Source organism: Anthonomus grandis, chromosome 8 (genome assembly GCF_022605725.1).
Source record: "Anthonomus grandis grandis chromosome 8, icAntGran1.3, whole genome shotgun sequence".
Lineage (NCBI taxonomy): Eukaryota > Metazoa > Arthropoda > Insecta > Coleoptera > Curculionidae > Anthonomus > Anthonomus grandis.
Genome location: NC_065553.1, coordinates 23,676,546 through 23,704,480, shown reverse-complemented (window position 1 = coordinate 23,704,480; position 27,935 = coordinate 23,676,546). Strand labels below are relative to the sequence as shown.

The window sequence follows — 27,935 nt, the reverse complement described above, 5'->3', positions numbered from 1 at the left end:
GAATCATACACCAAGAGATGTCGTTGAGCTTTGAGCGAACTTGTCATATGAACTGTCATTGTCACTGTCAAGTATTTGAAGTTTGTATTTGTAAATAAACCATAATTATTAAAAAAATGTGAAAAAATATATGAACAAATCGTTTAAATATTTAAGGGTAAGCAATGATGGTTCTGTCATTCCCAATAGATGGCGACACGAGTGGCAATTTACTAACCAATATTAACTTTTCAGTCTAAAATCGTTGGTAGCTTATTTTTTTTTTAATAAAACTTTCATGTCAGTAAACAAAGAACCAATACTCCAGTTTTTTCAAAAAAAAAAAAATCTATAAATCGATATGTGTATAAATTCACATCCCTATTAAAAGGTGAGTCATCCAATGTCGACGCATGTCAATTGTCAGCCATAGATAGAACTTTCGCTCCTTTTCCAGCAGAATTTCCAGGAATATTTTGAATAAACAGAGATAGAATACGCCGAATAACAATCTAGAATTAGAAGAAAAGTGGTGCAATCGACTGTATACGTTTGTTACGACCCCGAATTTTCGATCTCGAGCATCAGTGCAATATTTGAATTGGTAAGTTTAATTTGCCTAAAATACAGTGATTTTGCACATAAAACATCTATAAACTAATCTATGTTTAGCTTTGGCTTGGCCATGACGCGTTTGTGGTGGGTCATGTCATAAATATCAGATTTAGGCAGACTGGTAAAATACCCAAAGCAAAAGTTTATCCTGGTCTAGTTGTTAAGTAATCGTTTTTAAGAGTTTACTTTGAGTTTTTGTTCTATAGTGGCCTGACTTTCATGTCACTACTACCCACACATTCCTTATCAATGTAAACATCATATTCCAATCAATCATCAAATAAAGAAAAAAAAAGCCCTGACAAGCTCCACCCAAACAAATGTAATGTAGGTCATATATTGCCTTTAGGCTAAAGGTTCAGGAATGATATTTTATGTGTGTTAACAAAATGTAAGGGATACTATTAGGTGGTCCAAAAACATATGAATCGAGCACTAAAATCTGTCATATTGCATGCTCCAAATATAACACTTTTACTCCCTTTACATTGGTAGAGTTAATGGGATAACTACCAGACTTTACTAAACATGGTAAACACATTTTTTAAATTTTGATCCTTGATAAGAGTTAGGAGTATAACTTTTATAATGTTGGGTATTATGCAATAGGAAATAGACTCCATCATATAATTAAAATAAATAACAGTTTATATCAGACCTTAAAACAATTACAAAATTATTGGCCAAGGCTGTACTAAATTTTCATTCTGAATCTAAAAGACTGTAATCTAGAAATTGAACCTAAAGACTGTACAAAATTATAATTACATTATAATTTTTTACAGTCAAGTTTTGTAAGTTTGTACAATTTAGTACAATAATCACATTATAATTTTGTACCTATATGGAGAACATTATTTAGTCTTATTTATATTAAATTTATCTGATTTTACATACTTATTTGCATCATAAAAATGATATATATATTATTACCTTCTCTTGTTCCAAATGTAGTTATTTATCATTTAATGTAGCATATATTTATTTTTGGTTTTAGGTACTTTTTGAGATTTATATAATTAAATATTTTTCATTGCTAGTTAGCAGAGTTTTAGGAGTTAGATTATACTCTTTAAGTCTTGTAATAATAGGAGAATCTTGTATTTTTTTGTTTAGACAAATTCATTTTGAAGGTTTTCATTTGCTCTCATATAATAAATGTGGACTTCACTATTGTACTTATGTTCAACATTATGCTGCCAGTTTTTGTAATTTTACTAGTTCAAGCATCTTGTACGGTACGTATGATGTCTAGACTTTCCTTCAGAGAAACTTGCCGTGGTACTTTTAAAAAAGAAAAAATCCTAACTATAATTAACATCTATATGGTCTGGAAATTATATCTCTCAAAATTTTTAATCATCTCCCATGTAGAATAAAGTGAGCTAAGACTTATCCAGCTTTTAGGAAAGCTCTTAGGACCATGTTAGCTGACTGTCCTTTTTACTCGTTGACAGAGTTCTTTAACTGTAGATTTATTGACTAAATATAGTTAAATTTGTTTCCATTCATATCTTTGTAATTTTATAGTATTTTTATTACCATTGTAGTTTTTTTATTGACAATTCCTATACATTGTTATGATGTCAATGAAAATAAATGATTTGATTGATTTGATTTTTCTTAAATTTAGCAAATCACACATTTTGTAAATTTTTTCAGTTGGTGTTCTTGCATTTATTTAGGAGATGATATTTGTTGCCTTATTTTGAAGTCTTTGTATTTTTTCTGAACCACTAAGCTATCTCACAAATAGTTGAAAATTCGTTCTTCTTTTTCCCTATTGACTTGTAAGAAGTAATAAGAGTTTTAAACTTGATGAAAAACAAAAATTCATGAGGTGAGGATGGTCAAGATTTTACTTAACTTGCTGGATATTGCTCTAATGTCTCTTGCTGAAGTAATAAATGTGTTATGGACAATGGGCAGCTTTCTGGGTTGTTTGAAGTCAAATCTGGCAATCTGAATGATCCATCTAACTTTTGGCCTATTTCTCTTCTTTCCACACTGTGAAAGTTAATTGCAAAACTGGTAAAATTTCTCATTATGTCTTACCTCAAATCAAATAACCTCCTTAGTAACTTTCAGTATGGCTTTCAAGAGGATTAAACAATAAATTATGCCATTTACAATTTCTTTACTGATCTTTATGCCCAAATGAATGGCAGTGGGACCTTTCAAAGGCACTTGAAACACTTTTATTTCAGTTAAAATATTCTTAATTATTTTTAAAAGTTATTAGTTATTTTTTGGTGCATCATCTTGGTGTTGTACTTATAATTAATGAGAGACAATTTGGTTTTATGTCAGGGCGGTCTACTGAGCTGAATGTTCTCACTTTTACTGACTTTGTTATCCAGTCTTTTGAGGAGGGTTGTCATCTACATGCAGTGTATACGGACTTCAGTAAAGCTTTCGACCGCGTCAATCATGCAGTTTTGTTAAGCAAATTAAGCAAGTATGGCCTTACTGGTCCCCTATATATGTGGCTGAAAAGCTACTAATCTAACTGTAGGCAGATTGTTAAACTGTGTAATTTTGAAACAAATGAAGTACAGACTCCATCTAGTGGATCCCACTTGAGGCCTTTGTTTTTTAACATCTTCATCCATGATATTATTGAAGTTGTTTCATGAATAGCTACTATCTAAAATTTGCAGATGACCCTAAGGTTTACCATAGAGTCTCAAATTTGGATGATTGCCTCAAACTTCAGCTCGACTTAAATAGGCTTGCTGGTTGATGCACCGCTAATAATATGGTCTTAAATACCAGTAAATGTCATTCCATACTTTTCACTTGAGGTACAGGCCAGCTTAATCATGTTTATACTATTAATGGCACTCCTCTGGGAGTGTTATCTAGTGTAAAACACCTTGGTATAACTTTGGACTCCTATCAACATTTTTCTTAATGCCACATCAACTGTATTAAAGGTTGTGCAACTGCTGGGTTTTATTAAGAGGTGCACCAGAGATTTCCAGGACATTGCTTTTATTACGCTTCTTTACTGTGCACTAGTTTTTCCTCACCTAATGTATGGTTCATGTATTTGATCACCTCATTATAACAATCACATTAAGATGATTCTTGTGATTGTTGTGATGTAATGTGATTGTCATAATAGACCATTTCCTATTATCTACCACGAGTTTGAGTCTGAACTTAATATCCATCCTCTCCAAACCCGTCCTAATTATCGTGACATATGACATTCTCCATTCTGGATCTTGCTGCCCAGATATACTCGGTAAAATTGGTCTATATGTTCCTTATAGAATATTAATATTTCCTAATAGAATAGAATTTTTAAGACTGTTGAAAGCCAATGTTCTGTGAATTTATTCTGTGATGTGAAAATATTTAAGTCAAATTGTACCCTATCTATTTTTAAGATTTTTATCAGGTATCATTATGATTTTTGTGCAATGTGTAGTGTAGGTTAGGTTTTTCTTCTGTTGTAAAATGTTTTATATTATTATAAATTGGGCAATCGCTCGTTGGATGAGAAACAAATAAATAAATAAGAATTGAAATTGCCCGGCATACTGAGAATGCTACTCATTGATTTCTTTCAAATCTTTTAAATGTTAACTCGAATAAAACTGAAATTATGCTGTTTTCTGCATAATTTCAGTTTTCAATTATCCTGATAACTTAATAACCCTGAAAAAATCAAGTAATATCTTGTAAGGCTTGTCAAGTATCTTGGTAGTACCTAACTCTACATATAAAGTTGACCTTTGAAAGCCATGTTGGCATATCAAAACAACTGCTCAGCGACATATATTCTACTTAATATGTCAAAAATCGTTTACATGACATCGTCAACATTAAAAATTGCATATTATGAATTTTTCCATTCTGTATGCATGTATGGGCCCCAGGCTAGTAGCCCATTCAGCGCATAACTCTTATGGCTTTTTGGGTTCCAGAGAAGAGCAATCAAGATAATAGCTGAAATTAAATACCGCAATGATGCTAAACCTTGGTTCGAAAGTCTAAAGATCTTGACACTGCCAGCACACACAATACATCCCTGAGGCTCTCCTATATCTTTGAAAGAACTTCTCTGACTATACCTTAGTTCAAGAGACCCATGACCACAATATAATGTCTGCCTTGATATGCAAAATGATTTTTTGCATTTGAAAACCTCCTGGAATGCAACACTCGATTATGCTCCTATTTTTTTACAAGTTGGCACATAATATTAGATTTATTCTTCTAAATTCTTTTAAGGGCAAAAATACAACAATTTCTTAAAGAAAAATGCTTTTAAATCTGGATTTTTAATGTGTATGTTTTGTATCTATGTATATGTAAACTATTTTAATATTATGCTCTGTTACCTTATTTCTTTATCAAATCAATATATTACAACTCAAAAATTACAAAGGCAATTTTTAAGATGTATAATAGATATAAAAGACACATTAAAATATCAGTAGTATTGCCATAATTATTGCTAATTAAATGTAAAATACACATAAATCTTCTACTGTAACTACTAGTAGAATTCTACACTAGAACAGTCTAAGAACTTAGCAGCACTACATATGATTAAACTTTTAGAATAGTTGATATTAAGCAGTGGCGTTCAAGAATCAAGAAATTCTTAAATTCATTAAAAGATATTTCCAAGATGATTTTTGTTTTTAATTTAAGCTCTTTCTCATGCATCTCCATCCCTAGAACTAAAGATGCAATCTAAGTTCTTCAGCGTTCCGCGTTTTAGGCTGGTGAATATGTGTGATATTAATTTATTGATAATGTTATAACAATTGTTAAAAAGTTTTTACGTAAAAATATATGTACTATATTAGTTCATTATAGCACAACATTAAGTGGAGTAATAAAATAATGACATTAAGCTAAAAATAAAACACTCAATGTTAGGCCGCACATGTAGCAAAAATGTTTTCTGAATCAACTAAATTGCCTGTCTGTATTTATCGGAGCTGTTAACACTTTAAAATTTTAAGTACTTTTTAAAATTACTTTCTTTTCAATACAAACTCTATCAGTTAAAATATTTATTTGGTATCCTATTTACAATTAACATATTGTTTTTATAGAGTGTGCTCGCCATAAATTAATAAATTATCTCTGGTTTAAAAAGGAAAATGCTTATCCTGTAATAGGATTAGATAATAATTTGTATGTGAATAGATTTTATATACACCTAAATGGTTCTGTGAATTAGTTCATAACAAAATAGGTTGCCCTAGACTTTTTTGTATAGACTAGCAACATTTTAATGGTAATAATAAACTATATTATAAGTTTTTGTATGTGTAATGTAAACAAATATGTGTACATCTTCAATTAATCCAATTTGAGAATTTGAAATTAATCCAATTAAAGATTTTCTTTCTGATGTCCATGCAGAGTCAACATAATTTTGCTTTAGGAAGGTGAGCCAGGTACAAGTGTGAGATGTCATAAATATTTTAAAGAACAAAACGAGATGATATCTATGACATGTATATATGAGGAGCAGACTTTCTAGATGCATTTTGTCCATTTTTTGTAATTTTGGCAAATAAGCAAAAACTGCTATGTGTCTGGCAAGAAATTTATCGAAAATATGATATACCCGAAAAATTGATAAAAAATTATGCAAATGATGTACTTACATGCAGACAATCTGGTATTGATTATATCCTAAAAAACTTTGCAAAACTGTAGGACATACTGCATTTAGTTTCTCAACCTAGGACAAATTGCATTTTGTTTGTCTATACAAAGCGGCATGAATAAGTATAGCAAGGATATGAAAAAAAACGTAAGTAGGTTTATAAGATCAGTATTTTATTTTTGATATACAAAATATTTTTAAATGTCATAGAGGTCCCCGTCGTCATCATTATTGCAATCACATAGTCACCTTCTTCGCTAGCATTATCACCCTCAGTTTCATCTTGGTTCACTTGATTCTCATTTTGTTCATGGTTATCAGAGAGAATAGGTTGCAACCATGTTAATTCAGGATCATTAATCCAATTTGCTCTTGATAGTTCCACCAAAAGTCTTGAGAGGCTTTGGAGTTTTTTTGTTTTAAGATCATTTTGAAGCATTACAACAGGTAGTTGTAAAGTCGAAAGCTTTTTTTCGCGTTTTAATAACGTTTGAAATTGCTTGGATGGATCGTCATTTCTGTAGAACAACTCGGTCTTAAGCAAAATATTGCTGTTGTTTTGTGATCTCTTAATAATAATCCGTTTGGCCGCACTTATTCCTGCAATTTTCTTTAAAGAGGTTAACGCAGTTTTTATATCGTAAACAACTCAGTCCTTAGTAAGGACTGGGTCCTTACCAAGTTGTCTAACGTCTCCCTTCTTGGAGTATATCTCATGATATTTTGTAGGTGTTTTTATTGTACTGTAGGATCGTGTAACTTTTTCTATTTACCCGAAAACACGATCCGCTGGCAAATACGAATGGCCGCGTACCGGAAAGGTAAGACTTACCTGACATTACTTTTACGCCTTTAGACGTAAGATTTTTTTTCCTTTTTCTACTACCACGATCCGTATCACCAACTATATGATCCCCTGTCACAGGGAAATCCATTATTTTAAATTTATTCCGTTAAAAACAAAGAACTTGAAAGTACTCAAAATAAATACTTCTAACTGCAACAAGTGTAACGACAAACAAATGGCAATAAGTCCACGGTGCAAGGACAAACATCTGTTAGTTTATCTACTGGTAATGGACATATACCATATAGAAAGTCCAAGGTATTTTCATTATTTAATTTGCATGGGACAAAGTGCATTTGGAACATCTTTTATGGCATAATACTGTGGCAAAGTGTATATTGTTTGCAACGCCATCCTTGGTTGAAAATTTGAAAAAAAGGACAAAATGCATATGGAAAGTCTGCTCCACATATAAACAACTAATTAAGCAATTAAAAAAATCAGCTCATCTCCCCCTTAACAAAATTAATAAACACTAGCCTTAGAAATGGTATTTTTCCCTCTGCATTAAAATGCGCCAAGGTAGTCCCTATTTTCAAGAAGGGCTCTCACAAAGATCCTGCCAATTACAGGCCTATTTCCCTGATACCTGCTATTGCAAAAATATTTGAACTGGTGTTAAAAAAACCGACTCTATAAATATTTTGAAAAAAATAATCTTTCAGACGATCAATTTGGGTTTAGAGTGAAGAGATCTACCACAGGTGCACTCATGAGCTTGCTTGATTGACTTGCGGGGTGTTTGAGGATGGAGAATATATGTGTGCTTCCCTCTGTGACCTCTCCAAGGCTTTTGATTGTGTAGCACATGACATGCTCTTACAAAAACTTAAGCACTATGGGGTGGATAGGCTTGACCTGTGTTTGTTGTCCAGCTACTTGAGGGGCAGGGGACAGAGGCCCTTTTACAATGGACTTTTATCTGGCATGGCGTTCCATGCTTACCAGGGATCCATACTGGGACCACTTCTGTTCCTTATCTATGTCAATTACCTTTATAGGGTGGCTCACGATTTTAAAATGTGGCGTTGCTGATGATACAACCATGGCCAGGAATAGAAAGAATCTTGAGAGCCTGTTATTGTCTGCTCAGCAGGATGAGGGTCTGCTTCAAGAGTGGTTTGTTGCAAACAGACTATCATTGAATAGTGATAAAACTGTTAGGGTTTTTTTCGGTGTCAGACGAGTTCCTGAGGCAAATCCAGAGGAAGTTAAATTTCTAGGAGTGTCCCTGGATCCAAAGATGACTTTTGAGGGGCATTTTGATAACATGGCTATAAAACTGTCTAGAAATATATCCTTTTTGCGAAATTTAGTAAAAATTCTTCCTTGTTATATATTAGTTCAATCATATCATGCTATATTCTAATCAATAGCAACTTATGCTACACTAACATGGTGACACTCCTGCCATGCGGCTCGCATATTTTCTCTACAGAGGAGGGCCGTTAGAGTTATTACTGGTAAGGGATACCGGGAGGATATTTATGCGCATAAAAACCAGCAACAATACATCCTGAACGACACGTCATAGTCATGATACAAGGCGCGGTGGTGGGATCAGAATTGGGTTCCTAAGGCTTCAGAGAACACGATTTTCATTTGACTATTATGGGCCTTTGTTTTATAATAAACTACCTGCGGAAATTAGGGATCTCGCCTCCGTGTTATGGCTCAAGAGTCATAAACTTTTTGCTCAGAAATAGCTTCTATAGTTTTAACGAATTTTTAGATTTTAATGTAAGTATAGGACTAACTGGTTTTACTGACTTTTATGCTTGATTTTATGTATTATATACTGACTTTTGTAAAATTAATTACTCATAACATATGAATTTGAATTAATATTATGTGTTGGGCTTACAATTATTTATTTGTTTATAATATATACAGCATCAATAGCCAAGATACCAATTACAAACACTATAATAATACATAATTGTCTCTACAATGGAAGAATGTGAACTAAAAATAACGAGTCATATATAAAGGCACCTAAAATTTACAATTGTACCACAAAATAATTGAAATTTAATCCTAATTTAAACACATAAATACTACCAACGGAAAGATGTGGATTGCAAACCTAAATTGTTCGGCTATTGTAGCCCCTACTTAACAAAAAAGCCTTGGTAGAGCATCTAAATGCCAAGTTGGTGTTCCTTTGTGATATGGATAAAGGTAGATTATTGAAAATCTGGTTATTATTGTATACAACTGATTTTTTTATTTGTTCAGACTTAGGAATAGGCAATCTAACATAGGAGAAATGTTATATTAGATTGTTAAAATGCTGAATTATAACTTGCATCCGCCCTAATAAGGCTATTGTTCTGCTTCTTAAAAATCATGAAACATGACATTAAAATTTATACAATATTTATTGCAACTGATGTTCAATTTGTTGTCCTATTACTTCATTGCATTTTTGAAGTCAGTAAATAACTTCCAATTGCATATTTTCAATCACTTGCGGATCGATTCGTCTAATTTCTTGTCAAATTCTTTGGTTTAAATCATCAACATTATTTGGTCTATTCACATAAACTTTGGATAGCCCCATAAGAAAAAATCTAATGGGGTTATATCCGGTGACCTTGGTGGCCACTCAATCGGTCCTTTTTGTCCAATCCATCTGTTAGGAGAAGTTGCATCAGGAACTGTTCGAAAATAATCAGGTCTACTTACCTTCTAAGAAATCACATAAAGAATAATGTTGCTATCATAGTTTCTACTTGACACCCTGTAACCAAAATCTTTATTGCAAAGGACACATTGAATCAAATGGACAATAAATTAAACATTAGTTGCAATAAATGCAACCTTGCAAGTTAGGTTGCAATAAACCTGACAAAAATGAAGACTTGATAGCTTCTCCCAAAGCCTTTTCTGATAAAGCTAAAAGCATTCTCAATGATCATATCCAGAAGAGTTTTTATTTTTTAGTTTTGCAAGTAATTCATGAATTTCTAATGATGAAACTCGTGTAAAAAAGAATACTTTTGGAACAGATAAGTGGCACAAGTATTCTTGAAAATCCACTTGATAAGTGCAAGTGTCATAATTTAAGTGCAATATTGCAATAAAAGTCATTTATCTGGCTGGTATCAAGGTGTGATGTCAGAGGTGATGAGTTAGTTTTGTCTCTTAATTTACTGACTAATGTTCAAGATTTTCTTGATTTGTTATTCACTAAATGTTAATTCATAAAAATAAAATGCCTTATTCAGTCCATATACCTTACAGTCATAAATAGCAAAAAATGTTTCAAATTCCTTAACATGGGCCCCAATACTGAATACCAATAGAAATATCATCTATTGTTAGTAAAATATTGGTCACAGCAGTACTAGAGATTTTCTAACGAAATTTTCTTATTGTAGGCTTGCTGCATAAGAAAACCATTTTTTTTTACCTTGCAGTACACCTTGTTTCACTTTTTAATCTCACTCAAACCATTTTTATGTTTGTAATATGCTCTGTAAATGCGAGATTGCAATGTATTACAACTCCCGAGTCCTTCTCACTATTGGATTCTCCAAGCATTATGATAAGCGTTATAATAATTTGCTTGCATATTGCAATATATTTGTTAATAGTTTAAGATCGATTTTGGCCTGTGTTAATAGGAGTAGAAAGTGCTGAAAACAGGTTTGGCCGATTAAAAATAAATGCCTTATTTATGGTAAAAGGACATTGATGGCAAGAATTTCCTCAACTGACTAAAATGGATCAATTTAAATCTATTAGAAACCAAATCTTCAATAAGATCTATGGCATGGATTCATTTGATCTTAAAATGTCAATGTATGAAGCAAATGTTATCTCTAATTTTGAAAAGTCATAAATTTCAAGATAATATTCCTATGGGATTAGGCGATCAAGTTAATGGAAAGGCCACAATAAAACAACAATTTGATTTTTTTTTCAATATTTATTTAACAAACTTACAGTTGGTAAGCTGGTTACTGCACGTAAAATTTGATTTAAGATTTTGATTACGCAATTCTTTTACAACTATCAGAATAATAAATAACTTCATTTTGACTATAATCATGAAAGAGGATGAATAATTTGAATGCAAATAAGAGGTAAATTACCATAATTTTATTGAAAAAAATATTCATCAATAATAATTGTGTATATCCCGATTTTAATATTCAATTTTCTTTTTCAGCATAACCATCTAGAAGAAGATGTCGTACAACTATAATCAAAGTAAGTAATATTTAATTACAATGGTGCTTCTATACTGTCCCCAAAGTAGAAAACAATTAGTAAATAAATAAATAAATCAGGTGTTTATTAATTAAATTACACACAATACTTTAGCGAACTCTAGTTTTAACGACTATGCTGCTCTATAACCCTGGATTGGCATAAACGTTTATGTATATTGATAACAAATTAAACTTTATAGGGTAAATATAAAAATAGTGGGGCTCTGAACCTGTTAAATTAATGTATAGAAATTTATAACACAACATACAGCATTGACAAATTAATAATACAGATAGGAGATTATCGCATTAGAAAAGGAATTATACCTAAGGTATGACAAAGAAAATACTGTATCTCCACCAGATATCGTTCCGACTTTCTCCAGATTACTTGTTAGGTAGGAGAAACAAATCAGCAAAACCACTATTTTTTTGGGAAGGGTTAGTTTGTGCACTATTAATTGTTCTATTTAATTAAATATAAATAATAAATATTATTTTTATTTAAAAAAAGAACTCTGTTTAAGAAGGAAATGTAAAGCTAGGTAAAGATTTAGACATTTATTAGGTAGTTTGATTTCTTTCAAAATTATTATTAAATAGATCAATTTATATTGCACAAACTATAGCTTTTACGGGTATTTTCTTTTTTCATACCTTAGTAGTTGGGTATACTTCCTTTTTTAATGCATTAATCTGTAATATTAATTTGCCAGTACATTATATTACATTAAGCAGATAATAATAAGAACTAAATGAAAAAAATCTTTGCATATTAGAATATATCCCGTAACCAAAAAATCCTTTTAGTATTACCACTGAAAGAAACTCTTTAAATTTATATTTAAACTTAGTTAAGTAATTTGATATTTCTTCTTTATTGTGCTTGTTTGCTTGGGCTCACTACCTCTCTCTTCACCTGCTCATTTCTCTTTAATTTTAGCTCCCTATCCAGGTCAACAGCAACCAGGCTACAACCCCGGTTATCCCCCACCGCCCCAAGCGGGCTATCCACAAGGCGGGTACCCCCAGGGTGGTTACCCCCCTGGCGGCTACCCACAGGGAGGCTATGCCCCACCGCCACAGCCCGGCTTTCAGCCTCCGCCCTACAGCGATCCCTATGGGGGACAACAAGGTGAAGCACATCCATTTAATAGCACAACTAATGCACCCGGTTCGTTTCTCTATTTTCTGTTTCTGCTTGAGGAGGCATTTTGAAAGCTTTGGCTGTACCTTTTAGGTTAAATGTTTTTTTGAGTGAATGGCAATGCATGATGTTCATGGTTTTATCTTCTAACAGGAAACAAATTCTAATAATAAGACAGTTATTGAAATATTGACAGATAATTCAATAAATTCAGTAAAATCATACTAACTGGTGAAATATAAAACTAATCGTAACTAACAACCTAATGAATTATCCACAATTAATAACCATAAATTTAACTTTAACCAATCCAAAATAAATGCTAACCAAAACAAGCTTAAAAAATCTATAGAATTATATCCAATCCAGTTAATGAGAAGGGTATAAACTACTCAAAATGAAAAAGGAGCCACTTGAAAAAATTTTAATAATTTAAAATGTGTAAAAGTTTTTTGAACAAGTTTATCATTTTCTCCTTTATTTGTGAAAGACTACTGTTAAAATTATAAATGCCTTAAATCTGTCGGATGTGTTATTTAGAAATAAAAAATTTAAATTTCAATAAGTCAATAAATAATTTTATTTTTCCATCTTCTAATAAGGCAGTATCATAAAACTATTCTTAATAGTGAATATGCCCTCCTCTGGCTCTGCTAACTTCAGCACAATTGGGCATACTGTCAATCAAGTCCTGGGGTAGTTGTTCCCATTCTTGAATAAGACATTTTTTAAGTTGTTGGATGGTTTGTATAGGCTGCAGCTCCAATAATCTTCATCCTAATGTATCCCACAGATGTTCGATGGGGTTGAGATCTGGACTGTTAGCCGGCCATTTTATAACTTTAATATTGTGGTCATTTAAAAAAGTTGTTGTTATCCTAACCACGTGTCGCCTAGTATTATCGCTTTGTAAAATGAAATCGGTTCCCATATAATTCGCAAAAGGAATCACGTGTGGTGTTAACATTTCTTCCAAGTATGTAATGCCGTTAAGGAGCTGAGAGGGCGTTCGATAGACTTAGGCATGACAAACTTATATCACTTATTAAAGAGATTGGCATAGATGATAAAGATCTGAGGATAATCAAAAATATTTACTATAGCCAAAATGCTAACATACATTTCAATAGAGCGCGGAGTGCGGCAAGTGGAGGCAATGCTTTCATTTTATTAAGTTTAACCGGCTAATGTCATTTTCATATAATTCTAAAAAAATCAAAATATTAGGTTAGGAAAGGATACATTTTCATCGAATTGATTTAAAAAAAAACTATATCAAATACTAGTGATCGACCGATACCGATATATCGGCTATATCGACCGATGTGTAAAAAAACAACCATAGCAGTTTAAAACATTTTATTTTTAAATTTAAAGTATAATTCAAACAACTTAATCTTAAGAAATTATGGTAGATATAATATGAAATAGAGACATTTAATATGAATAATGTAGTTTAGACTTTAGGGAGTTTAGGCAAATGATCATGTAAAAATATTAGTGTCTCGGTTGTTTCTGGATTCAGCCGATTCCTTTTCGCCGAATTTACGGTTCCAGCTTCTGAGAACATGTGCTCACTTGCAACACTGCCAACTGGTGCAGATAAATATATAAGAGCTTGATTATATAATAATGGTAGAACTTCTCGTTTTTCTAGCCACCAAGAAATAGGATTCGCTTTTCTTTCAAGAAGTGGATGTTTTTTATATTCTGCAATTTCAGCATTCACTTCTTCACAAATGGATGCTCTAGAAGGTGATTTTGTGTCGCAAGATGTTGTTGGAATGGTTTTTGTTGTTGTGGAGCTCATCTCTTCTCCGGCAAATTCTTCGTACACTTCCCAAAACAGATTTTGCCCAGATCTAGACTCAGGTTCAGAAGTTCGAGCATACTTAGCAAGTGGTTTGTCGTCATCACTATCAATTTCTATAGTTTCATTTATTGTATCTGAAATGACAGGGGAACTAGAATGTTCTACAGATGTATTGGTTTCTTTTATTAGCAACTTTAGATCTGTAGTTATGTATTCGCATATAAAATCACGGTCTTTTGTTGTAAAAAAATTGTCTTTGAAGCGAGGATCCAAGAAAGTCGCGATGGTATAATATTTTTTTAGAAATATATTCTGAAATCGTTTATTTAAGCTGCTTTTCAATTCTTCTTTCATTGTACCTACTCCTGCAAAATTAGCGTTTTCTTTGTTAAGATAGGCAGTGATAGTCGAAACAAATGGAATGACTTCAGATATGCAGCAGTCTGAGGAACTTGTAATTTTTGTAATGTCTTCAAATGGCTTTAACAAATTTAAAACGCTTCCAACTAATTCCCATTCGGAAAATGTCAAGTCTGTAAGAGTCCCATGATCCAAAATATATAAATTTACCGCTTGTTTTTGTTCAAGTAGGCGAGAGAGTAGATAAAATGAGGAATTCCAACGTGTTTGTACATCCTGAAAAAGTTTGTTTTTGGGAAGGTTTAGTTGTTCTTGAAGTTTACTTAGTTTATCGCAAGCAGTTTGAGAGTGATTAAAATGCGAAACGATTTTTCTTGATTTTGCTATTAAATCACTGACTGCACGTTGACTTCCTATAGCATCCTGTATTACAAGTTGTAAAAAACGAATGAAGCATGCTTCATAATTTACTTTTGCCTTAACAAAACCATTCCTCATATTGGCAGCATTGTCTGCTAATACTAAGTGAATATGTTCCCTTTTTATATTCCATTCTTGTAACAAAGAATAAAATGCTTCAGCTATGGCGTCTCCTGTATGAGATCCGGAAAACTTCTTGCAGGCAAGTGAAAAATGGGATCTCTGGTTTAAACTTAAACATGTTTTTTCAAAAAAATGGATTGTGAGAGACAAAAAAGAACTGTTTGTATATTTGCACGTCCAAATATCTGTAGTAAAAGATGCTTTTCCCAACATATTTGAAATTTTTTGATTCACTTGAGTAAATATCTGCTACAACTTTTTATCTGAAGTATCTGTCAGAAGGAATTTGATAATTTGGAATTGCTGTCTTCAGTAACCGAGTAAAGCCACCATCTGATACAATGCTGAATGGCTGATTATCTAAACATATAATTTCACCTATAAGGTAGTGAAACTCCTTCGCTTTGGATGAATTGATGTTCCACTTTCGCATTTGCTTGAAAGAGTCAGTCAGTGAGACTTGCAATAGCTTAGAGTTAGAAGTAGAAGTACTTCTAGAAGGTCCAGCCATTTCTAAAAAAAAAACAATAGACTTAGGGTGATCAAAAAATCAAAACGTTGAAATAAACGGGAATATTATTTGTTTTTAAATAAAATCAGATCGTAGGTGTTAATAAAACGATTTAAAGTGATGAAAAAGAAAAATTTTCCCCCTTCTACACACATTTCTTTAATTTCCCCAAATTTCCAACAATATACTAAATTCTTCACATTTTTAGCAAAAAATCTTTAGGTGGTTTTTTTTTATGCAAATTCCCTTAAAATTCCTTAAATTCCTAATAAATCCCTAGATTTTTAGCAAAAATTTCCTGGGCGGTTTGCCCCTCATTTCAATTCAAATATAATTCTGAATAAGCAGGTGTTTGTAAATATTTTTATAACTTGAACTGGAAAATAAAAATTTAGTACTAACCTGAGCTTGAATCAGTCCCTTTCAATTTATAATATTCTTGAGGGTGTTTTTTCTCTAAATGGTATTTCATGTTTGAGGCATTTGCCGATTTTCCCACTCCCCCCAATGAAATGGTTATGTCACACAATTTACATTTTGCGGTGGATTTCTTATCTGCTGGGGATAATTTATTCTTCATGAAATATTTCCAATAAATACTTTTTCCATCCATTTGGCTACTTTGCACTTCACCAAACTCCAATTAATAATATGTCTTTGTTAAAGAATAACTAAATTACGCCAAGAAATAAACGATCTGCTTTAAGAATGTAAATACTGAATGCACTTCGTCGGCACTAAACGCACGGGACACGGGATTCACCGAAAAATTAAGGGAATTTACCAACGACTTTGAGCTGAGCCGCATAAATTACCGCCTGTTGCTGTGTTGCCAAAGTGCGTTTTTTGTTTTTATGATTTTAAATTGAACGTTAAAGAACTATAAATTATATTACAGAATATTCAGATTTTAGACATTAATAATGTTATCAATTAAAAAAAGGCCGATATATATCGTTATCGGCCGAGACTTTATCGGTATCGGTCGATCACTATCAAATACAGAGTATTTTATAGCTTCAGTTTATACAAAAACAATTTATTTGGAAATCCCATTCATACATCTCTCTTGCACTCATGGAGTTCTTATGGGAAGTTCTAGAAGGATTAATCGGATATGCAAGTGCGATACCTCATTTTACAGGCAATTAAAAATACTTTTTAAAAATGAGAAAATCCAATATGGCACCCATAAGAAAAAAATACAGTTGATGATGATTGAGAAAAAAAACGAAACGTCGGAATAATTTTTTTTTGCGTCATGTTGTAGGACATAAAAAGTGCAATGAAAAACTATTTTTAGTTTTCCGATGTCTCTTTAAATAAAGTCGGTAGAAGGTAAAAACGGTTTTGACAATTTTCGATTTTTTTCGGGTAACTCGGAAGTATCCGGAATTTTAAAAATTTTTAATCGTCATTTTATTAAGCTCCAAATTGCGCAACTTTGCCTCCATTTAAGCGACCCTATAACTTACGGTTTCCGAGATTCCAATGGTCGCCCTCGAATTTGGGACACCCTGTACAGTATTTATAACAAAAAAAGGCTCTAAATTACAATTACAATATGCGAAAATTATTATGAATTATGTCTGTGATTTAAAGCTTATGGTGGTAAAATATCAAGCTCATAAAATGTCTACACCATACATGTTAAAAATATACGTACAAACAGTAAACTGAAACGATGCATCATATAACTAAACAACTTTATCAGGGCTATGAAAAGGTCATCTATTATCAGATATGAGAGTGGATCAATATCTGGGAAATCTAATCTTGATTTAACATGAGCGGGCGTCTTTGCTATTAAAAAGAACGTCCATTACAAAATATGAAATTTATCAGAACTATTTTCATAAATTTTGCTAATTTGTGCTATTACTATGCTATTTAACATGCATTTTATTGCGAATAAACTCGATACATAATCATTTCTCCCTTTTAAAGGCCGATTTTTCTGCTTCAAGCCATCAAATTTAATGAGTTTTGTGTTTAATACTGATATATCCTTAAATTATTTTTTTCTTGTCTTGAAATTGGGTTTCTAAGGTAGCATGTTTCCCCTGCAATTCTGTTGTATTACAAAATATAATGCTTCAATCAATTTTACTAAATTTAGCCAAGGAAATTGGAAAATTTTCAATGTGATATGCAGGTTGTTGGGAGCTTTTTTAATGTTTGCCACATATCCGTTCCTTGAGAATTATGATATAACACTTTTGGGCCAACGAATGAACGACTGTTTGCATGATTGCATGTTTATCTCCTAAGTAAAATGGAATTGGGATATGCAATTGTATTCACAATAATCTATGAAACTAGCTGAATTTTTTTTGTTACTACTTACTTTTTTATAAAATATGTACCTAGTTAGTTTCCAAATATATTTTTTCAAATTCTAGTTAGAAAAAAACATAGATTTTTCTATTTTTTTAGTTTATGAACAAACTTCTTTGCATAGGAATAATTTTTTATTTGTTTTTTGAATATGTGAAACTATTTCAATATTTTATGTTAGAAGTTTTAAGAGAGAATTTATCATCCTTTATTTTGTCACAATTTTTGAAGTTGCGTAAATTTAATAAAGAGATTTGATAAATAGTTCTTAGTGACACCACATATGCGTCACTGAGCGAATAAAATCGTGGCTGAGTGCTCAAGCCGCCACATGTGCAGCGTGATTTTTTTTGCAAAAAAAAATAGAAAAAAAAATTATATCTAACTAATAATACTGTTATACCAAAAAAAAATTATAAAAAAATAGTTAATTGATTTAATTAATAATTAATTACCGGTGTAAGCAGAAAGGGCACAAGTCAATATTTTGACAAATTGCCATTATACCTAAAATGTGTTCTCCTATGATGGTAGACGCAACGGATTATGCATAAGGGGCACAAGTCCGCATCCCCAATGTCTTAGAAATGTCGGGTAATAATGCTAGCGTTATGCATAAAAGGCACACGTCAGTGACATGTGCCGCTTATGCGAAATGTTAGTGTTTCAAATGGTGGGGTCAACATGTGTTTGTCGTGCGTTTTACGTCATCAGCAAAAATTCGACTTCAGTTAATCTTTTGGTTGCTTCGGGGACAGTTGGACGTGGTTTTAGTTTCATTTGACATGGATGACAATTCTGAATTAACACCTAATGAAAGACGAAAAGCAGAGCCTTCTAAGTATGCTCGCAACATACAGAAAAAGGCAAGATTGAAAGGAAAGTCTTATAAAAACAGCAAAGGAAGAGACATTTGTGACGTTGTGAGAAAAAAATTAATAATGGAGTCCTCTGCAGGTAGGTTCTTTTATAGTATTTTTGACACATCGGTTAATTTCATTATTTAGTTGTAAGCATCTATAAAATGAAAAGCTTACCTTTCATTTTATAGATGCTTTTTCCGTGAAAATGTTAATCTTTCTTTCGGAAAACCACAAGTTGATGTTTGTTCGACTTGTGAATTACTAAATAACAAAATAAAACACCAAAATTTGAATGACACGGCCAAGCGTACTGCCGTCGCAGAATTGATAGTTCACAAACGAAGGGCTAAAAAATTTTATTCAAAAATAACCAAAGATTGAAGAAAAGGAAAGTAAAGACCAAGTTCTGTCATTGGCCTTCGATTTTATGCAAAATGTCGAGTTATACACAACGCCTGTGGGTGCGGTATTTTACTACCAGCAGCTTACTGTGTCCGTATTTTGTATTCACAATCTTAAGACAAATAAATCCAGGATGTACGTTTATCACGAGGGACAGGCAAAGAAAACAGCTGACGAAGTTCGTACGTTTGTTCTCGAATATCTTAATGAATTCAAGGAAAATCAATCGCAGCTTCATCTTTACAGTGATAACTGCTGGGGCCTAAACAAGAATCATACTATGGTCAGGATGCTTTTGGCTCTCAGAGATTCTGGTAAATTTAGCATGATTTGGCACTTTTTCCCAGTTAGGGGGCATTCATTTCTCCCGTGTGACAGGGACTTCGCGTTGGTGAAAAAAAAATTACGGAAACATGATAGAATATGCACCATTCACGAGATCTTCACGATTATTATTGCCAGTACAAAAAATAATACAAAATTTTTAGTCAAAGAGGTTGCAACAAGTGACGTATTAGATTTCAAAAACTGGTGGGAAAATTTTATAAAAAAACTGTGTCTCTGAAGAAACAAAACATTTTCCTCGTAACGAAAAGGTCAACTTTCAAATAAGCACCTTTTCATATTTTAAATACACATCCCAACAAAAAGGCACTGTTCAAGCCTATCCTTTTACTGACGGTTTGGTGTCACATACATTTAATTTATCACAACCTGGAATGGCCTGCCCAACTTTTCCAACGAGCCTTGCGCATCCCTTAGGAAAAGTTCCTATTAAGGCCAACAAAATGGGGCATATAAGGAAATGCACTGCTTTTGTTGCAGAAGAACATAAACCATATTTTGATGCTATTCTTCAGTGGCCTACAATCAACAATCAATGAGTGATCCGAAGATTAGTTTTTCCAAAACATTGTACTCTTCTATTAAAATTAGCTGTTTATTTTTGACTTGTACTTTACATAACTAAAGCTGTATTTAAAAAAATAAATATTTTTCAAATTTACTAAATAGCATTATTTGCAAAAAGGGCACATGTCAATTCTTTCAAAGTCTTCGGGGGGAGCTAAATTAAATTTTTAAATTTAAAATATAAGGAGACAAATCGTGCTATTCAAACTACAAATCAATTATAACAATAAATGTTAATAATTTTACTTAATTTGATGAAAAAACAGTTTTTATTGATTTCCCAAAAACGTGTCTTTTTGACATGTGCCCTTTCTGCTTACATCGATTCATTATTATTAAATAATTAACAATTATTGTTAATTGAAACCATTTTCCTTATACAATGTATTTAAAAAAGGAACTTGTATAAGAAAATTGTATGATGTAAGAGTATAATAATAATTATAGATCTTTTAAAGTATGACCTATAAAGAGATTTAAAACAATTTAAAAGTCCAAGAGAAACTGCAAAAATAAGGTTGTCAAAGTTCCTGAAGAATACACTCTCTTACCTCAAAACGCCCAAAAGAAAACCTCAAAACAATGCTGCTAGCTACAGTCGGTGTGAGTTCTGCTTTTCTTCCTCTACACAAACCCTTGCCAAATAATTGCCCTTAAATATTTGTGCCAAAGTCACCAAAATATTACCCAACTCTAAGACATTGGTGGCGCCATACCGTAATGGGTATGGCGCCATCAAAGTTTTTGATTTTATAAAATCCTTATTGCACCCCAAATTTATTTTTAATTGGTATACTATTAGGCAAGTTTAAAACAAAATGAAAATGTCACTATCAGTTACGCTTTTCCAATAATATCAACCAATATGTGAACGCTCAACAACAAATGAACAACCAGATTAAAAACAGAAGAATAATAATTTATTAAAAGTAAGAGTGATAAGAACTATAGATGGTTGCTGTTTTAAATTGTTTTCTATGTTATATAAAGACTGTAATTCACTATAGTTAATATTAAGAAATGCTATGCTTTTTAGTCTAAGCCCAGAGTTGAAAGTTAAATAATCAGACACCAATGTAGAGAAAAAGAACCAATCAAACTAACCCCATAAGCTTAAATAAAATATTATCAGCTTTAATCCCTGTTGCTCTTAAAATAATAAAATGAAGGAACAGTGGAGTTAAGTTAGTGTTGTTTAATGACCTAACTTGTAAGTTATACGAGAAAGAATAAACTAAAGTCTGACTAGTTAAAATCTTCAAATAAAATAAAGAGAAAAATATACCAGGTGATACTGTTTTGTTGCTGCTCCGCTGCTGGATCACCAAATTGTGTTGTGTCTCTGCTGCTGGGAACAGCAAGGGTTATTTGTGGACTATTTTCATAGGTGAATTAAACAAACAAGTCCATCATGAACCACTTCTTTATTTAAGAAATGCACTTAATATGTAAAGACGGTGGAGGGCTTGTTTGACGGCGTTAGCAGGTGACAACAACGTGCGACGTTCACCTTGACTCTCCACCATGAGCACATGAGCTTCTGACTTCGACTCACTCAAAACGTACCGTATTCGTTTTGGTATCCACAGGGGTAATTGCGCGGCGTTGCCACGTATCGTTAGCATAATAAATATGGATTTGAGGAGTTTAATTAAATTAAACCTTAACAGATACAAATCAATAAATTCATAAATGCAAATAATCAATATGTAGATAAATATAAATAATACTAAAAGGTTTTCATTGATAAGATATCGAAACAATGTGAGGTTGAACTCTGTGAGGTGTGGAACCGCAAGATATAGGAGAGATATATATAGTGTTATAAAGTGTTATAAAACAGTTGAAAAAAAAAGGAAATAAATACAATTTTAAATAATACGCCACAAAGTTAAACTCTTCAATGGCTTGTTAAATATATGTTCTTCAAGTTGTAAAAAAAACAGGTGTTAATATCAAGGTACTTAGCTCTCAGCACACAGCAGCCAAGACACGAAAACACCAACAACTGATCAAACAGGAAACAACTGCAGGTTTCCGAACTTCACCTTTTCGACCTCAGTACACCCACACTCTAGTAGCAAGCCAGAGTAGATGTCTGCTACAGCCAAATCCACATTAGGATGCAAAATTTAAGTGGGACCCCATAGAACCAAGTTTCACATACATATTAGTTCCTCCAAAATTGTTTCATACCAGAAAAACTCTAAAACAATGGACCCCTTTTAGAAAAAAATGGGTACAAAGTTTAGCCTTGAGAAACTTGAAATTTATATACGAAATTATATACAAAACATGTGAAAAGTATCAAAAGATCTGCTTACCCTTATATTAGAGAGTTTTCCTCAACAACCACGTTGCCAATTAGTAATGCCATAATTTTTGCCGATGTAATATGGGCATGTGAAAAGTTTTTAGGGTTTTAAATCGCTATTAAAAAGCCAGTAAAATCAAATACTAAATAACTAGCACTAAGCCCCAATTGATTTTACTTTACCCTCATTTAGTCAGATAGAGCCCCTATACGGGATAATTCGAAAAGAAAACTGTTTGACTAACGCTCTTGTTTACTGCATGGTTCTGGCACTAAAAGGGAAGACCCCTTCACACCAAAAGACGATGTACCAATCCATAATTACACTATACTTTTTCTAAATAGCAACAAAATTGTTTATAAAAAAACTAATCTTAAAATTAACTTTTACCTGGTTGTTGGTAGTTAAAAATTCCACAATCAATACTACTCCAGGTCTGTCACTAATCACAACTGTCAATAAAACGCACGCATGGCCAAAACATGGTGGTTATGTCAAAACAAGGAAAGATGTAGTCAAGAACTTATAAATATACCTGGACTGCCAATTCAATGAAAAATAAATTACCACTACTAGGGGGCCGCCGTTTTGCTTGATTGTGTCCTTTCGATGTTGGTAACTCTGACAAATTTTAGTTGTGCCAACTGTAAGGAAACAAAACAATTAAAGTTTTTAAGAGGTTATGTTTACAAATACAAAATAGAAAGTTACGTTCAGAATTTAAGAGAGTGGTCTTAGATCTGTGATTTTTCTTGTGCTTCTTCAAGAATTTCGTTAAAATTTATGAAAGGAAGCAATCCTCACCTAAAATGAGACAAAGTTTCAATTAACTTAGTTAAAGTTGTTTTATTATTCTGATAATCTAGAATCTTATAAATCCTAATACCATAAAAATGATGATATTCATTTAAATTTTTGCTTGTATTTACTTAAAAAGTTCAGTAAAAAACACTTTTATTTTCTTTCTATTTTTACTATTACGAGTTTTACTTTCCTTCCATGTACAGTGTTTCCACATTATTAGGTACAACCATCTATAAAAATCAAAATATAGATGATTTTATGAGGGTTTATATAGTAAAAATATATTATTCTGTCAACAACTCTATATATTATTCTATCATAAACAACACAGACAGACAATTCACAATAATTCGGTTTTGAGAAACTGAACCGAATACCTTTAAATAAAGATGGTGATACATTATTTACGTATTAAATGAGGAGAAAGATACATCGCCTGTTCCAGACGATATACTCAAGCGTCGTTTACTAATCGCCAAAAACTAGGCAATCCGCTATACTCACACGTCAAACGTCAGCGTCGTCAACTTCATTACCCTTATTTAATATATTTTTTGTTGGCAACACTAAAGATGTTCAGAGTGACCAACATCAAAAGGACACAACCACTTAAAAAATGGCGGCCACGAGGCAGTGGTCATTTTTGGGTATCGTGGCCATATGCATTAGCAGTCCAGGTATATTTTTAAGTTCGTGGATGTAGTACAATATTCGGAATGTAACACCACAAGAAGAAAACTGTAACAAGGAACAGACAAGAACTGGATTTCATCTTAATTATCTCGGTTACTCGAGAGGGCGTTACTAGTAGTAATTTGTAATTTTTATTGAATCTTTACGTTTCAAAGTCTAATAGTATGCAATTACTTTTATAAGAAATATAACCTTTAGTTTTAGCAATTTTAAAACGTAACAATACGTAAAAACATAAATATTTCGAAACGAAAGTTTTTCTTGTCTCAGCACCACCAGTGTCTATTAAAAAATCGATGAGCAGCGAATGTGTCAATATATGAAAAATTTCGTAGTATGTTAGCGTCCCCACTTTGCTTCGCATTCCGTCCTTCAATTTATAGAACACAATACAAAAAAAACCACCTAGCTTACTTTTACATATTAACACAACTCATTCAATCAAAGCCATTCTGATTCTAGCAACAAACATTTCTTTTCAGGTTATGGCGGTTACAATCCGGAAGACCCCGAAATCAAAGGGTTCGACTTCAGCGACCAATCGATACGTCGAGGATTCATCCGCAAAGTCTACTCGATCCTCATGGTACAACTCGCGATCACTTGCGCTTTCATAGCGCTGTTCAGCTTCGAACCGAAGACAAAACACTTCGTGCAGACCACCCCATCGTTGTTCTTCGTCGCCTTGGCCCTCATGATAGTCGCGATCATCACTTTGGCTTGTTGTGGAGAGGTGCGCCGAAAAGCCCCGATGAACTATATCGTCCTATTCATTTTCACTATTGCCGAAGGATTTTTACTAGGAGTATCGGCTAGCACTTATGACCAAGATGCGGTTATTATGGCCGCCGGTATAACTACTGTTGTATGTTTGGCTCTTACCCTGTTTGCTTTCCAAACAAAGTACGATTTTACCATGATGGGTGGGATCTTGTTGGTTGCGGTTGTTGTTCTCTTTATGTTCGGTATACTGGCTATCTTTATCCATAATAAAATATTCCAACTGGTTTACGCCTCGCTCGGAGCATTGATTTTCTCGTTCTATTTGATTTACGATACGCAAATGATGCTCGGTGGTAAGCACAAGTATAGTATCTCGCCTGAAGAATATGTGTTTGCCGCTTTGAACTTGTATTTGGATATAATCAACATCTTTATGTATATTTTGGCCATTATAGGCAATTCTAGGGATTAAACTTGGGTAGTTTTATGATTTTTGTTTTAATAAAGTTTTGTTTTTAGTTTTTGAGTTTTGTTTTTTTTTTTAAATTTTGGGTTGAGATTTTGGTCTGTTATGGGCCCAAATAACATTTTTATTTACGAGAAAACCAATAAACTATATTATATTATTCCACGTTACTTGCTTATATAGGATAGGTTTGCGATATAACTTAATAATAAGCTAGTTGGACTACAAAATTAATACTTTAATGCCTATATTAAGTAGGAATATACTTTATAGACTTTTTGGTTATTATTCGTGTGATAAGTATCCTCAATAATGCTATATGTAAAATCTTCATCGAAAGATTTCGTCTATTTTTCTTATAATAAAACCAAATACTATATAACATCACGTTACTGTTAGCTGTAATTTTGTATTTATAACCTGTTGTTGATTTTAGGATTAAGAGTACTACAATATTCTCTCACAGAGCCCCTACTACTATGGCGGTTCAAATGTGTGATTTATTGTTAAATTATTAATGTGAATTAATAAAATAGGTGTCAGAAATCCGGCTGTTTTATTTTGTCCTCTATGAGTGAGACGCTGCTAATTTGAGTTTAATTATGTATTAATTTTGATTTAATCATTGATAAGTCACGGCATGCGCAACCGATGAAACACATTCAAGATTTAATCTAACATAGGATTCAGAATGTAATCTACTCATGACATCCTGACCTAAAAGAGAGTACCGGTCACCATATCCAGGATATATGGATGAGCTTCATCTTTTGCTGGACACATGTAATTTTCCTGATATTGTACTTCTGACTGAGCACTGGTTGAGGCTTAGTGAATGTTTTTTAATATCTGATTATCTTCCTATATCAAATTTTTGTCGTCAACAATCTATACATGGAGGAACCATGATCTTGGCTAGGCAAACAATTGAAACGATTTTTTGTAATATTGATAAGTATGATAATCTTCTGTTAGAGAATGTTTTTGAATTCTCTCTTTCTTTTTGTAAGCGTTTTAATTTATATATTCTTTGTGTTTATAGGCCACCTACAGGAGATATTGCTATGTTTCTGGATAAACTTGATTCTCTTTTATCCCAGTTGTCCCTACACTCTAAGGTTATATTGGCTGGTGACTTTAATATCAACTACACTGATGAAACCTTGCCACGTACTTCTCTTTTAAGTATTTTAAATTCTTACGACTTGAAAATGCACGTTCTTTCTCCCACACGAATAACTTCTTCATCTGCAACTACAATTGACTATTTCTGTACAAATTTTGATGACGTTTTATGCACAGTACTCCCATCTGGTATTTCTGACCATGAAGCTATGCTTGCTAAAATGCCATATAATACTGTATCATCATCTCATTATATGGGAAGAATTTTCAGCAGGAGAAATTTCAATGCTTTTTCTGCTGCTACAGCTTCGGTAAATTGGAATGCACTTGAAACGGCTTCTGACCCACTTACTTTATTTTTTCAAGTTCTGTGTGATAAAGATCAATCAGTGCTTTCCTAAAATGAGGCTTAAAACTAAGAAACGAAAACCATGGTTTACAAGAGGCCTTAGAATTTCTGCTAAGAACCTCCGTTTTTTGACTAAATTGTGCAAATATACCACAAATGAAAATATCCTTGTATATCATCAAAAATACCGTAGTCTGTACAGAAAGACAATTAAAGCAGCAAAATCTAATTATTATAGGGATCGCTTAAATATGTCATCAAATAGGCAAAGAGAGTGTTGGTCGATTATTAATGATTTTAGACATTGCCATAGAAAAGTATCGGAACCGGAGTTCAGACCTGACATTTTAAATGACTATTATTGTGATATACCTAATATCTTGCTCAATGGCATTCGTAGTAACATTGATCCCTTACACTATCTTCAACAAGTGTCGGTTGAGCATTCATTTTTCTTTCATCCTGTCGAACTTACCGAAGTAAAAAATGAAATCAAACGCCTAAAAAACCATAAATCATCTGGAGCTGATGGGATATCTTCGAGGTTGTTACTCTTTTTGCCTGATTCAGCCTTAAATGCTTTAGTTTCTGCCATAAACAATTCTTTACATAATGGCATTTTTCCTTCATGTTTAAAAGAGGCAGTGGTTATCCCTCTTCATAAGGGTGGAGATTTGGATCAGCCTTGTAATTTCCGTCCCATTTCTATTTTGTCTACCCTCTCTAAGATAGTTGAAAAACTTGCAAAAAGCAGAATTTTGTCCTTTTTACATCATAATGGCATTTTGTCTGCAAATCAGTTTGGATTTCAAGCCGGTAAAGGGACTCATGATGCTGTTTTTAGCTTTTTGGAGAGCGTCTATGTGTCCTTGAATTCTGGAGAGTCATCGGCGGCAGTGTTTTGTGATCTATCCAAAGCATTTGACTGTGTGGATCATGGAATACTGTTATCTAAGCTCGATAAATATGGTTTTAGAGGCGTAGCGTTGCGATGGCTTGAGTCCTATCTATCAAATCGTACTCAGAAGGTTACAGTGTCTGGGCGTTTGTCTGCTTCTAGATCCCTAAAATGCGGCGTTCTCCAGGGTTCAGTGTTGGAACCACTGTTATTTTTACTGTATGTGGATGACTTGAGTTCATTAAAACTGCAGGGCAAGGTGGTTCAGTTTGCTGATGATACCACCATACTATGGAGCCATAAAAATTCTGATTATATTAAGACTTGTATCCTTGAAGACCTTCAGATTTTATCAGGGTGGTGTGCTTCCAA

At 32.8% G+C, this 27,935-nt stretch overlaps 1 protein-coding gene across 4 annotated transcripts; it reads left to right on the top strand.

The window, feature by feature from the left end:
- Window positions 1–119: 119 nt before the first annotated feature.
- On the top strand, window positions 120–25,251 carry LOC126739173 (protein lifeguard 1). 4 transcript variants are annotated; one of them, XM_050444737.1, is made up of 5 exons: window positions 120–370; window positions 440–583; window positions 11,260–11,300; window positions 12,246–12,476; window positions 24,485–25,251. In XM_050444737.1, the coding sequence occupies exons 3-5, from the start codon at window positions 11,279–11,281 to the stop codon at window positions 25,195–25,197; spliced, it is 966 nt and encodes a 321-aa protein (XP_050300694.1). In that variant the 5' UTR covers window positions 120–370; window positions 440–583; window positions 11,260–11,278; the 3' UTR covers window positions 25,198–25,251. The 4 variants fall into 4 exon arrangements, with proteins under 4 accessions (XP_050300694.1, XP_050300695.1, XP_050300697.1 ...); XM_050444738.1 differs by having other exon boundaries at window positions 437–583; XM_050444739.1 differs by lacking the exon at window positions 120–370 and having other exon boundaries at window positions 398–583; window positions 12,246–12,437.
- The last annotated feature ends 2,684 nt before the right edge of the window (window positions 25,252–27,935 follow it).